Raw genomic sequence first — 13,398 nt, 5'->3', positions numbered from 1 at the left:
AAATCTGGGACTTGTGAGTGGGAGTGCTCCAGTGACTTCTGTGGAATTCTGATTCACTCAATAAATTTGATCATATCAACTACAATGACAGTTCTTTTTTTCCTTCAGGAGCTTTCAGCATTGATACGTGACTTTGGAGGAGTCTTTATCTAGTCATGTTTTCATTTCCCTTGCTTGAAGATTTGCTGCTAAGCATTCCAAATTCAAAGCCTGGCCAGTTACAATGATGATGCAAGGCCTGATCCTGCCTGTGGTAAGTCAACAAAAATGTTGGCATTAATTTGGCATTTATGAAATGTTTCAGGACAATGTAATATGGAAATCTTTATAAGCCAAGTAGGCAAATTGAAAGACAAAACAAACAAAAAAACTTACATTGTGAGGATTCATAGCAAGAGTTGCCTAGTTACTTTTGAGTTTTTGCAGTCTCTTAGTGAAACTTCAGTGTGACTTTCATCTGCACTTCAGTGGCATCCATATTAAGACTACTGTTACATCGAGAAAAATCTGTTGAATTATTTACAATGAAATCAAAACATGGTTTTCTGTATTCCTTAGCACAACATCACCTAAAGCTCTAAACTGTATCTTAAAAAAAGCTACTACTGAAATCCACAGTAAGTTATGGTTGTATATACAACATAGAAATCAAGAACTATAATAATATTTGGTTTATTATGAAAAATGAGAATTTAATAATTTCAAGATGAGAGGACATAGCCTAAATCGTTTCTATGAGTAATATTGTCACCTTAAATTAATTTTCCTGTTACACCTGCCACTGTGGAACCTAAATAAATGTTTACATCTACATGTTGTATGTAGTCCACTAGTTCAAAAATCTTTATAGAATTTATATCTAGAGAAAGAATTTACATCTAGGGCAAGATGAAATGTATTTGAGATACATTTTAGAATTTTTACAAATTACAGATTCAACTGTTTCATTGCTGCTGCCTTCAAACACACCCAATATGGTAAATAGCAGAAATACATTTTAATTGGATATTTATCATAGTCACTATTGAAATTAATGATAGTTGTGCCTTCATCTACAAGTCTAGCAGACTCCTAGAAATCTTGGTGCAGTAAATTTAACAGCCAGATGTGATGTGCTGCTGTAGAGTGAGGACCAAGGTTGGAAGTCAGGTGTCCTCAGATCTGTGTGTAGGTCAGATTCCCTTTTTAATGTCTCATTTCCTGTCTAGAGAAATAAATACCAGCCTGGCAATAACCTGTGTCTACTTCAGTTTGCCTCATTTCTGCCATTAGACACAGCACACCCGTGGCACAATCACATCAGCTACTTTGTGCTGGCAGGTTTTGTCAAGCAGTTTTGTTCACTCTGACTCGGGAAAAACTCCATGGACATCAGTGAGAAGTACAACAATGCTGAAGGTTGAGTAGTGTTGCCAGATGGCTGAAGACCTCCCACAGGGAACACATCTGGTTTTGTCTGCTTTGGAGATAAACCAGTCCAGGAGATAGCCCCATGGACTGAGGACCACCCAGACTTCTTGGCACTATATATGCAGTGCCTTAACTGCTCCATGGAAATCACAGCAAGTTCTCATGTTGCTGATAGTCAGGAATTTAAAATAATATGCTGTGTGTTAGTAATGAAGCTGTTGCAAAATAAAAAATATTTTTCTTATTTGAAGGTTGAATATTTGCCATCACTAACAGAAGTAAATATTTTTGCCTGGAACTTCCCAGCTGGCTTCCTCCTCTACTCTGACTCACTCTGTTTTGTCACACTTCAGAAATATTTAAGCCTAGAAAAGTCTTTGAAGCTATTTGTCAACTGTTTTACAAAGGTAGTTTAAAAAATACTGTAAGACATGGTGTGTTTTTAGCCACAGCTATCAACTCAGGCGTTCTGTCAGCCAGGGAAACCTTGTGGAGTTTTTCATCATAAGAAAATGTGATTAGCTTCAAAGCGTAGGAGGATGCTGTCTGGTACCAAAATGACACTAAGAATGATGCTGAAGTCTCTTCTTCATAAATAGTCCCCATGGTTTCAATGCAAGTTTTGCCAACTAAGAACCTAAATTCTCTATGAAAAGGATGATAAAAGTTTTGTTCTGTATAAATGATACACTTTGTATTTCTGTATTTTTGTATTTTGAAGTTGAAATGCCTGTAATTTCATTACCTGGTGTTTCATATGCAGGATTATGATCTTTCTGCTTTGAAGTTTAAAATTCAGAAATTCAATGAGAGATAGAAGATCCAATTGAACGTTGAGCCTGAACAGTTTCTGGACAGACAAACTGATGTTTCTGCAGATGCAGCAAATGCAACATTCAAATATTCCGCCCAGCTACAGTTCCACTTGTGAAACTTGTGAGCACTTGTGACTGTGAGCAATGCTGGATTAAAACCACGTGAACTTGATATTTCCAGGTTAAGGCACAGGCATGAATAAATGTGCTGTGCACACTGTGAGTGTAGGATCCTGTCCAGGACCCTCTTCAGTCTTCCACTGAAGCACACAGCTTTGGTGTTCACCAGGGTAGACCAGAGCAGAGATCAGAGCAGAACATTTTCCGAATAGTCCCACATGATCCTCAGGCACTTTGACACACCTGTGGGTACCAGCAAGCCAGAATTTGGCTCTGTGGATATTTGTAAGTAATTATTAATAATTTCAGTTTCCCTTGGGGTTTTTGAGCACCAGACTTCATCTTATGCAGCCTCATTGGCAAGAGACAGTCACATGCAACCAGCACTGATGATCTCATTTTGCATAGTGAGCATCTCCCAGGACAGAGAGCAAGGATTTGTGGTAAAACTTCTCTCTGGACATCTTTGAACATCAGAGATCAGAGTCATATCTCAGTTCAGAAGACAAAACTAGCCCTAATTTGAAGTAAATCTCCTAATTCACATATAATCTAATTTGGGGTTTTCAATACCAACTGCTTTAATAACTTGGCCCCTCCTGTTGTGCTTCATTACTTAATAATGTAGATGTAGCCTTGGAAAAATGTGTTTAATTATATAATGATATAAGCAATGACAACAATTGTCTTTCAAAGGAGTAATGTTGAGTTTGGCAATGAAATAATAGAATAAAAGAAAGAGAAAAGGAGAGCTAACAGTTAGACAGTAAAAAGTCACTATGATAAAATGTGAGCACAGTTAATTTAAATTACCCAGCATTCTATTTAATAAAATATTATAAAGATATTATAAATATCACAGTAATATTAATAATATTCCTATTAATCAATATTATATTTAAACAAATTGCTTTGTTTTATTCAAATAAAAGAGGAGACACATAAAAACATGAGACACAAACATGAATATATCAGACTAGGTAAGAATTACCACAGCCTCATAACTGAGGTAATATATTCAGTAGAAAAGATATAACAGGTATTTTTCTGTTGTATAAAGTCACACAAAAAGGAAAAGAGAGAAAATGAGCACCAAATGCTGCACCAAAACTGAGTCAGTGCAGGAATCCAGGATAGAGCCAGAAAGTCTTCTCATTTGGAAAATGTTAAAACAAGATTATGAAACAGAATGGAAAACCAAGGAGAGGAGAGTAGGATAAAAATGAAAATAAGCAGAAGCAAGATGCAACAAGCCTATTTAAAGTCTCTGTCTGAAAATCCAGTGCTTTTCAAACATTATTATGTGATTCATGATCAAATTTGCATCTAAAAAGTGAGAGCAGTATTTTCAAAAGGATCTATTCCTCTAGTGCCTCAGGGACAATACTCAGTACAATAACCTTTTTCATTTAGAAGTCAAATGGAAACACTGAAAAGAGTTGGCTTGAAGGCAGCTGAGGGGCTGTTTTGGTTTTGGTTATTCTCTTTTTCCCTTCTCACTGATACAAAAATAAAATCAAACTTTTAATGTCAGAGAAGAGATCCGGAAAATCAAACATAAATCCTCTGATTAAATTCACAGATAATTGTCAAAAAAAAAAAAAAAAAAAAAAAAAAAAAGGGGGGGGAATCAAAGTCCAGTTTCACAAAGTTGTCACTGAGACTTCCTCTTTAAAAATATTCATAGTATTACTGACACTTGCAGAGGAACTGCAAGGCTAAGCCAATTAGCAATGGTGGTACAACAGCTCTGGGATAACAAATTTAGAGAAAAAAAGTTATTGCAGAGAAGCAATTGCAGCCAGAGAAGAGAAGAGTAAGAATATGTGAGAAGAAAAGCCCTGCAGACCAGTCAGGTCTCCTCCAGGTGGAGGAGGAGCAGGAGTTGCTCCAGGAGCCAACCTGTGGGGAAGACCATGGTGAGTCAGCTGTGGTCCTGCAGCACACAGAAGTCCATGGTGAAACAGCCTCTGGAGGATTCCATATCTTCTCTGATTTTGTACATTAGAAAGGATCCACATTTGTTTCATAAGTGGCATGATAATACAAAGCAAACTAATATTCATTTGGTGTTAGCTCACTGTAAGGTTTAAGAGTGAGTTATTTCAGGTTCCATGCTGTCTCTTTGATACTATGCAAGGTCTTGTATGGAGAGAGATTTATTTATGTTAAACTCCCATTAAATCAGGCTAGATACTGAATCACAAACTCTTGCCTTCTGAAATGCTCAGTTTAATGGATGAACTCAGCCTAAAGCATAATAAGGCCTTTCTTCAATTACATTAAAATCATCTACTGGATTTTAGAACTTAGAATCCCTTTGAAAAGAGAAAACTATGAAGATGTTGACTTTCACAGTTGTGCATTTTTCATCAAGAACATCTTGTAGTCTTTGGATTGTGACGCTTTCACCACTGGTGGAAATATGGATCAGATTTGGCTGCTTACAATATCAGATTTAAAAGTAGTATGAGGATATGAATAAAAGAACAAAAAAGGAAATAGCTCCATATTCAAGTAGAACTTTATTCAAAACCCTATAAATAAACAACTACATTTCCAAAGGTAGCTAGTTATGCTGGTGTTTGATTTGACACATCAAAGCAGGTTCAGGTCTTCACAGCACTGACATTCAGCAATCTGTAAAAAAGACAACATCTGCTCTGAGGATGGATGAAACACCACATAGTGAGCCCTCCAAACTACTGATCACTTTTAGGGAAAGGCAGTAAAAGGAAGAAGCAAAATGCATTTACTTAAGTGAATTCAGCACTATGAAGATTTTTTTTTTCTTTCTTTTGTTTATGTCTCCTGCATATTTCCCTTCATTTTTTACAGTTTCTATCTCTATGTTCCTGAACTGTATTCTCCTCTTTTCTGTTTCCTTCAGGAATTTCTAACCTTCTGTATGTCTTCTCTTTCATTCCCCTTGTAAGTTCTTCTTCCTTTTCCTTCACTGGTTCCTCTCCTTCTGGCACTAAACACAGTGAGCTCCTCTTCTCTCATCACCTCTTCCCTTCTGTCCATTTTTATAGCCTGTACCCACTCCATCTCCCCACTAGTCTCTCCTTTCTTTCCCAGATCCTTACATAGAAAACAGTGCATGAATGGAGATGGTTTGGTGAACATAGGAGCTGAAGCCACATTGCTCCCAGTTTTTCTCCCATTATGTATATTTTCTGCTACTCCTCTCAAGATGCCTGCCTGCCCACTACAAAACAGGCAGCATAGCTGCTGAGGAGGGCACCACTTGTCTCTAGCAGCAGTCCCTGAGAATGAATGTACATCCAAATTCCCAAAGGGAAATCAACAGATTTTCAGCACCTACATCAATCTGAATAAACTGCTTTGTTTTAAAGCTCTTCTTTCTTCATGGTTCTGAACAGGAAATGGAGATCATGATTTTTGAAAACTCTGCTTGCCTTCACTAGAAGCCTGAGGTACATGATCTTTAAAATGATGCCAACATCTCAAAACTCTGAGTCATTCTGTAGTTGTTAGATCTGCTGTATAACTAAAGTGTTCCTACAAGTAAGTAACTCTAAAATAAAGGCAGCATGGCAGAAGGCTATACTGGTTAAACACTTTTTATACCAGTAGTAGCTTAATCCACACTGCTCTTGTAACTAAGATCCCACTCTCTCCTGATCTCACAAAATCAAGATAGGAAGAAAGAGATGCTAGTCATGCAGCTTCCTGTATTTTTAAACCACCATCCCCCAAGAATGTGGGAAGGAGCTTTATGTAATGGCAAAATATGCTGATATGTAAATATATAAATATATATATATATAATATATTCTGCAAGCTAATGGCACTAAAAATACTCCTCTTAAAAAGCAAACAAACTCTCTTTCTTTAGGGTTTAAAGAGAGTTAGTTTAGGAGGGAATATGGGCACTCACTAAGCTAAAATCTATAAAGAACAAGTCTGCTTCACAAAAGCCATACTCTACAGACTGTAAAGAGAGAAAAACACATTTCCCAGAGCACCAGCTGACCATTGCAGACAAATACTAAAAAGCCTGAAAGAGCACCTAGATCAAGTTCTTTTCAAGAGGTGTGTTGGAGGAGTGGTTTTCCAAACAATTGAATTTCCTAAGGTTGGATGCTAAAACCAGTAAGGTTCATAATGAACAGGAAGCCAACACTCACCATTTATCAGTAGGAACCAAGTGATTATTCCTCAAAATAGATGTGGAACCTTTACAAAAGGTTTCAGAATATTAAATAAGGTGACTTAACACAGCAGTTCTGAATAGATTTCTTCTGCAAAGATTTCAAAGTCTGTTTCCTACTTACTAAAGGAAGAGATGGGTTAGCTCTGCAGAAAGATCCCCTGCAACTTAAAAATGAGGTGCTATAGTGAAAGTTTCTTATTATTGATTCTTACTTTTCATTCTTGCATGTCTTGAGTAGAATTGAGGCTGTAAAAGTAAATCGCTGTTGTTCTGTGACACTGGTTTCAGGCTTCTAATGGAGAAATTGTTCTTCACATTCCAAACTTCTTCCACAGCCACTGTTAACAATTTGGCAAAATAATAGCTTTATAACTGATTACTTCAGTTTTTTCTAGAATTAATATAAAACTACACAATAATATTCTTCCCTAGTTAATGAAAAGAGATTTACATATTCAGAGAGAAATTCAGATAGAAGCTCTTAGGACTACTCAGGCACCTAAATGAAGCAGGATACAGCTTGTCTATAATAAGTATGAAATAGCAGTGATACCATTGATGCAGGAAGCATCCTTTTTTGGTCATACTGGAATACCAAATGCTCTCATAAAAATATGGAAAACAACAACACCTACCCCCCAAAAAAAACCTGAAACCAAAAACTAACTAACCAAACAAAAAAAACCAAAGCCGTCACCATCAGAACAAAATGAAAAGTTAATTTATTTTGTGGAAAGGTTACAATTTACTGGCCACCTCATTTATTTTAAACAACACACTTTAGTAGTCTAAACTGTGTAAATCATTTACCATCCAACCTGGTAATTGTTGTCTATCAGAGCCCAGGCAACTTAGTAAGCATCTCTAATTGTCTCCACAGCTGAAAAAGGAATTCAGTACTTGCTGAATAATCTGTACACCAGCATCTCTAGTTATCATATTGATCCTTTATCATGGTTATTCTATGCCTATAACATTATGCTGTACATACAATTTCTCTACTGAGTTTGCTATAGGTACCTATTATAGTCTTGTAACAAATATTTATGTAGTGTTTTTCTATTATCTTTAGTACTTTAAGACTTTGTAACATACATTTCTTTGGAACATTCCTCAAAAGTAATGAAAATGTATAAGGTAGCATTCATTTGTTCAACCAGCCTGAAATATTCCAGGCAATTTCAATCCATTGGCAGATGGATGCAGAAAAAATTGTTGTGTTCACCTCCTAGTAACATTAGGCACATGAGCAGATTGAGCAGATGTGTTAACATCAGCAACTCAGCTCTGTGTTCAGGACCCCTTTCCAGTCAACAGGTAGAGAACAGGCACTTTTAGAGCATGACACATGCAATGACAGGTGTCTAGGACAAGTCAAAAGAATGTCCAAAGTACATTTTTTCCTCTGCTTCCTGCACACAGAGGCTACCTAAGTCAGTCATTTGCAGGTGTGTGCTGTAATTCCCTACAGAGCCTAATCACAGTAATAAAAATTACAGGCTCAAATGGTCTTTATATCACCTAATTTAGGCACATTTTTGTCTGTGAATTCAACTGTTTTAAATTCATTTTGAGCAAGTTTAGAAATGGGTCTCAATCCTACCCAAGAGAAACAGTATTCAAATAACTACAGCATTTCTTTTTTTAAAAAAAAAAATAAAGGTAACAAAACCACCCTACTGTTCAGCAATTGTTTCTGGTTTATTAAACTGATACATCATATGGAATTACCTGTATTCTCTCTGGTATCATAATTTCTGACCAAAAAAAAAGATAAAGTAATAAAGACTATATGCAATTCTGCTGTTTCTAAATGTTCTGCACGCTGTTACATAAATGCTCTGTAATTTTGCCACAGTTCCTTAAAACAATCACTTGCTCTGACAAACGCTTGTCATTTGCTGATAAAGAGGATTACCTGCAGCTGGATGTTTAACATTGCATTCTTCTTTCTGAAAATGGAAGTGCTCCTCCAGTATTTCTTTAACTCTCCTAGATGGCTCAACATACACACATTTCTGCCCTGTTAGTAAAATATATTACAAAACAACCAGTTATTATAAGTCCCCCGAGTGCTGACGTACTTTGCTGATCGCAATTGTCAAGTCATGCTACTCTGCATCCATCTTCAATACACTGTGAACCCAGTAATTTACACCATCGTGCTCAGCCGGGCCCCGCTCGCCAGCGCTGAGCAATTCCTCAGGACAGGAGGCTGGCACAGGACAGACCCCGGTGGGCACAGCCAGACGGGCTGTGCTGGTAGCCAGAGCCACCCCGGGGCCACTCGGGGACACGGCCACTGTGCCTCCCCATGACAGACATCCCAAGGCAGGGCCGTAGGCGGAGAGGCATCAAGGAGATGCCCCCGCTGCAGAAGTCTCCAAGGAGCTGAAGAGGGATGCGGCCACCCCGCGGCGCCAGGGCCAGCACCTGCCGCAGTGCTGGGGGCCGTCAGCGAGGAAACCCGCGGGGATCGGCCGGGCTCCCGAGGGGACACCGCGGGCCGGGCCCGGGCTGGGGAGGGGGCGGCCGGGGGCCGGGGCCGGCCGTGCTCACGGGGCTGCTCGCCGCGGCCGTCGCTGCCCGGCTCGCCGGCCGCCGCCGCGGGCAGCTGCGGGCCCGCCGCCCTCATGGCCGCCGCCGCGGACGGTTGTGCGGGCTCTGCGCGGGTTGCCAGGCTGCCCGGCGGGCGGGGCCCCGGCGCTGCGGCTCCGGGCACGCCGCCGGCCCCAGGGACAGCGGCTCCGAGGGACAGCAGCTTCGAGGGACAGCAGCACCGAGGGACAGCAGCCCCGAGGGACAGCAGCTCCGGGGGACAGCAGCACCGGGGGACAGCAGCACCGGGGGACAGCAGCCCCGGGGGACAGCAGCTCCGGGGGACAGCAGCTCCGGGGGACAGCAGCACCGGGGGACAGCAGCCCCGGGGGACAGCAGCTCCGGGGGACAGCAGCCCCGAGGGACAGCAGCACCGGGGGACAGCAGCTCCGGGGGACAGCAGCTCCGGGGGACAGCAGCCCCGGGGGACAGCAGCCCCGAGTGACAGCAGCCCCGAGGGACAGCAGCTCCGGGGGACAGCAGCCCCGGGGGACAGCAGCCCCGAGGGACAGCAGCTTCGAGGGACAGCAGCCCCGAGGGACAGCAGCTCCGGGGGACAGCAGCACCGGGGGACAGCAGCACCGGGGGACAGCAGCACCGGAGGACAGCAGCACCGGGGGAGAGCAGCTCCGGGGGACAGCAGCTCCGGGGGACAGCAGCCCCGAGGGACAGCAGCCCCGAGGGACAGCAGCACCGAGGGACAGCAGCCCTGTGGTGTTACAGACAGCCAGTCCATTGCCGCGGGAGCGGGGCACACACATCGCACTCGGTGCCACTGCGGGCTGTCACCAGGGCCTGCCCTGCGGAGGGTGCCATGCCATTCCCGCCCGAGGCAGTGCCGGGCTGAGGGGAACAACGACGGATGTGGAGGTTCTTGGTCCTCCGGTGCTCTACAGGCACCTACTCCGGAGCTCTTAGCTTGAGCTCTTGGCTCCTACTTTGTCGGGTAATTCTCTAAATAAGCAAAGCAGCTAATAGTTAAAAAGGTTATTTATTACAAAGCACCTCAGTCTCAAAAGGCAAGCAGACAAGCAATGGCAAATGCAGTGGCAGTAGCAAAGCAAAAGTCTGGCAAGAGTAAATGGCTAAAAGCAAGAGGCTAAAAGCCACAATGGCTAAAAGCAACAACTCTCCCCAATACATACTCTTATAAAGGATTTTTCCAACAAGCTGACACAAACTCGGACCACCACTCCTTAACCTGTAAGAATTCTAGTTTCTTAGCACACCGGGTTATGTATAGAACTACACATACAATCTATCTTGTTCCATCTGAAAAAATGTAAGCAATATTGTTACTATAACTCTATTATACCTAAGCCCTGTCTACAACTGTGAGCCTGGAGCCTCCACTGAAGGTATCAGTATGTTTCAACCTTCGCTAGAACTCACACTGCTACTCTGGCATTTGAAGCCTTTCACTTACTAAAAGCATTAGAACTCACCCTAAAACTTATTAACTTAAATGTCTACTTTATGTGTGAGTGGCTTATTATACTTCAATCCATCCAAAGGCTTTAATTCAATCCCTGCACTTTGATTTCTCTCTGAGTTCTTCAGAGAGACCCCTGGCTCACTGACTCCAACAGACAGAGTCTAGTTTAAATTATGTATATTACTGTTACTCAAAAGTACTAGTTTGGTCATAAAATGAGCATCTTCAGACAATGCATATTGGACTGAAATGGTTTTGCAATCCACATTCAATTTTCAGTTCAACTCATTTTACAGAGAAGCAACTTTCTCTTCTAAATTACAGATGGTAAAGTTGAAGCTGAAAATCATACTGCATGCCCAGAGTGCAAGAAAAATACTGTATTACCTGTAAATAAATCAGACACAACAGTATGATGGCTGTTTATCCTCTCATGGTTGTGGCTCATTTTTTCCAACTAATGCCACATTCTTGACATTAAGTCTTTACACAACATAATTGCAAGGGAAAAGTAAACAGGATCTTGATAGAAAGTCACTTTGGTGAAAAGCACCAGGGAAAAAATAAACCAAAACTACTTTCTTATCCTATGAATAATGTGTTTGATTTATGAACATGCCATTGCATTGATAAATGGGCTTTGAATTAAAAATATGACAAGATACTTTGGGTTAAATATTTTATTTTATCATAAGCCTTACATGAGGTTCATTAAACATTTTGTGTATCACCCAAATAAGTTACATTCATTCGGAACTTTCATGCAGTTTTAAAAAAGTTAAATTTTCTCAAAAAATATTTTTCAAGTGAGCAGTCATAAACTCTGCATAACCAAGCCAGAATTTTTTAACATCAAGTAAATATTCCAGTTTTCCCTCCTGCTTTGACACTACAGGCAACTTACAAAGGCCTCTCCAAATCTGCACTAATTAAATAGAAACTCACAGAAATTACTGAGACTTTCTGACCAGCCTGACTAACATCAGAAACGCTTCAAAGTACGAGCGTGACCACTGAGCTGTGCTGCAGGAGTGACATTTTGCCTGAGGAGAATACTGAAGTATCTTACATCAAAACCTCGTAGCAAAGAGACAGACCACCACCGACAGGCATGCAGAACACTAACAAGAAAGAGGCAGAAACCCTCACATTCACAAGCTTTTACGGGGACACAGCATTTATGCAGTCTTCTACCATTTCAAAAAGGTAGTGATATATATCAGTCCTCCTTGCAATGTCAAGGGCGGTTTCATCCAAGTTGTTTTTCAGGTCTGGCTTCACGTAGCGATTCATCAGCAGGAGCTCCAGGGTCTCCCTGCTGTTTTTGTTGCCTGCAGCGATGTGCAGGGGCGTCAGCAGGCCGTGGGTCTGCGCGTTGATGTCTGCGCCCTGCTGCAGCAGGAACGCGGCCACGCCGGTGTTGTTCCACTTGCAGGCGCTGTGCAGGGGCGTCCAGCCGTCCACCGTCTGCGCGTGAACGTCGGCCCCGTGGGCCACCAGCTCGTGGGCCACGTCCAAGTGCCCGCTGTAGGCAGCGCGATGGAGAGGAGTGTACTGATCCTCATCACGAGCGTTCACTGGAGCCAGCTTTTCCGTCAGGAGCCTCTTCACGGTACTCAGCTGTTTAAAGAACACAGGGAACTTCATGTGATTCTGTGAAACGAGGTGTGTGGCTTTGATGGAAAACTTCAGGAAAAGCAATTTCTTGTAAAATCTCAGATACGTCCTCTCCACCTCAGTTAAAAGGCTTATTTGCCATGAAGAGCCTAACATGCTTTCAGTTCATAGAAGTGAAAGAAAAGTGCTATTACTTGAACTTTGAACTGGAATCAAAACTTGTTCTAAAAGCCAAATGATCCAAAGATGTTTGGGTGTGTATGGGCTACAAAGGGGGATGCTTTACATACAGTGGCTTGCAAAAGCAGATCAAAACAACTCAGAGAAAAAAAGAAAAATATAGGTAAATTTTTGTTTGTGGATGAGACTACAGACGTTTGCTCAAATTAACATTCTTGTAACTTATATGTATATGAACAGAAGTGCCTTACCCGATTGTTTTCAGCTGCCCAGAGTAGCAATTTCTCTGGATTTTTTTCCATTTTCTTTTCTTGCATTTCGTACCATTCCTCTGTTCTTTCTTGCTCATCATCGTCATCATCAGACTGTCCTGACCAACAGCTCTGAGTTCCTACAGGAATCAAATGCCTGTGTGTCTCCAGCAGTTCAAGTTGGTTAAAATGCTCCGTGAAGTCTTCAAACAGCTCGTTGTCATCGTCATCTTCATCAGTCTGCTTGTCTTTATTCATTTTCAGTCAGCATCTGAGAGCAGATATACAACAATATATTAACTGTAACTGTTATCAGTGCACCGTCAATAAAACTATCTGATGGATGGTGAGGGGTGTCAACAAACAGCAAAACTCAAGGGAAAACTCAGTGATCCTCCGCGAACGCGGGCTTTGCCAGCTCTGCCAGAACTCACAGATAACACCCACGCTAGAAAAGCACCGTGTTACCCCGATCCCCGAACGGCAGCACCTCCAGACCGCAGTGCAACACTGCGGGGGGGTTTGCTGAGAGCGCTCGAAACGCTGCTCACTGTACCAACAAAGGGTCTGGAGAGCAGCGCGGACACTGGGGCAGTCTCTGCTCCGGCCCGACCCGGCCCGCTGCACCGCCCCCGCTCCCCTCCGCGGGCCCGCATCACCCCAGCGCCCCGCAAGAGACCGACCGATGGCCGCCCGGCCCCGCGGGTGTCCCGCCCGGCCGCTCCGCTCCCCGAGGCCGCCGCTGCTCCCGGCGGGGCGGGCCCGGCGAGCGCTTCCGGGCCGCGCGGCCGC

The 13,398-nt window shown here is 42.4% G+C and overlaps 3 protein-coding genes across 3 annotated transcripts in view; all 3 read right to left on the bottom strand.

The window, feature by feature from the left end:
* AMOTL1 (angiomotin like 1) overlaps positions 1-13,398 on the bottom strand; it is a 152,885-nt gene that overhangs the window by 117,299 nt on the left and 22,188 nt on the right. The window lies entirely within an intron of this gene.
* On the bottom strand, positions 4,852-9,189 carry LOC306800928 (uncharacterized protein C11orf97 homolog). Its single transcript, XM_079303446.1, has 4 exons — positions 8,959-9,189; positions 8,444-8,548; positions 6,738-6,863; positions 4,852-4,985 (listed from the first exon to the last, which is right to left on the bottom strand). Exons 1-4 carry the CDS (start codon positions 9,158-9,160, stop codon positions 4,978-4,980), a joined length of 441 nt encoding a protein of 146 aa, XP_079159572.1. The 5' UTR covers positions 9,161-9,189; the 3' UTR covers positions 4,852-4,977.
* Positions 11,224-13,394, bottom strand: ANKRD49 (ankyrin repeat domain 49). Its single transcript, XM_079323836.1, has 3 exons — positions 13,290-13,394; positions 12,607-12,877; positions 11,224-12,178 (listed from the first exon to the last, which is right to left on the bottom strand). Exons 2-3 carry the CDS (start codon positions 12,862-12,864, stop codon positions 11,720-11,722), a joined length of 717 nt encoding a protein of 238 aa, XP_079179962.1. The 5' UTR covers positions 12,865-12,877; positions 13,290-13,394; the 3' UTR covers positions 11,224-11,719.

The sequence above is a fragment of the Erithacus rubecula genome, assembly GCF_903797595.1.
Source record: "Erithacus rubecula genome assembly, chromosome: 1".
Lineage (NCBI taxonomy): Eukaryota > Metazoa > Chordata > Aves > Passeriformes > Muscicapidae > Erithacus > Erithacus rubecula.
The sequence above is the reverse complement of the archived record's forward strand: the minus strand, read 5'-3'. Positions and strand labels throughout refer to the sequence as shown.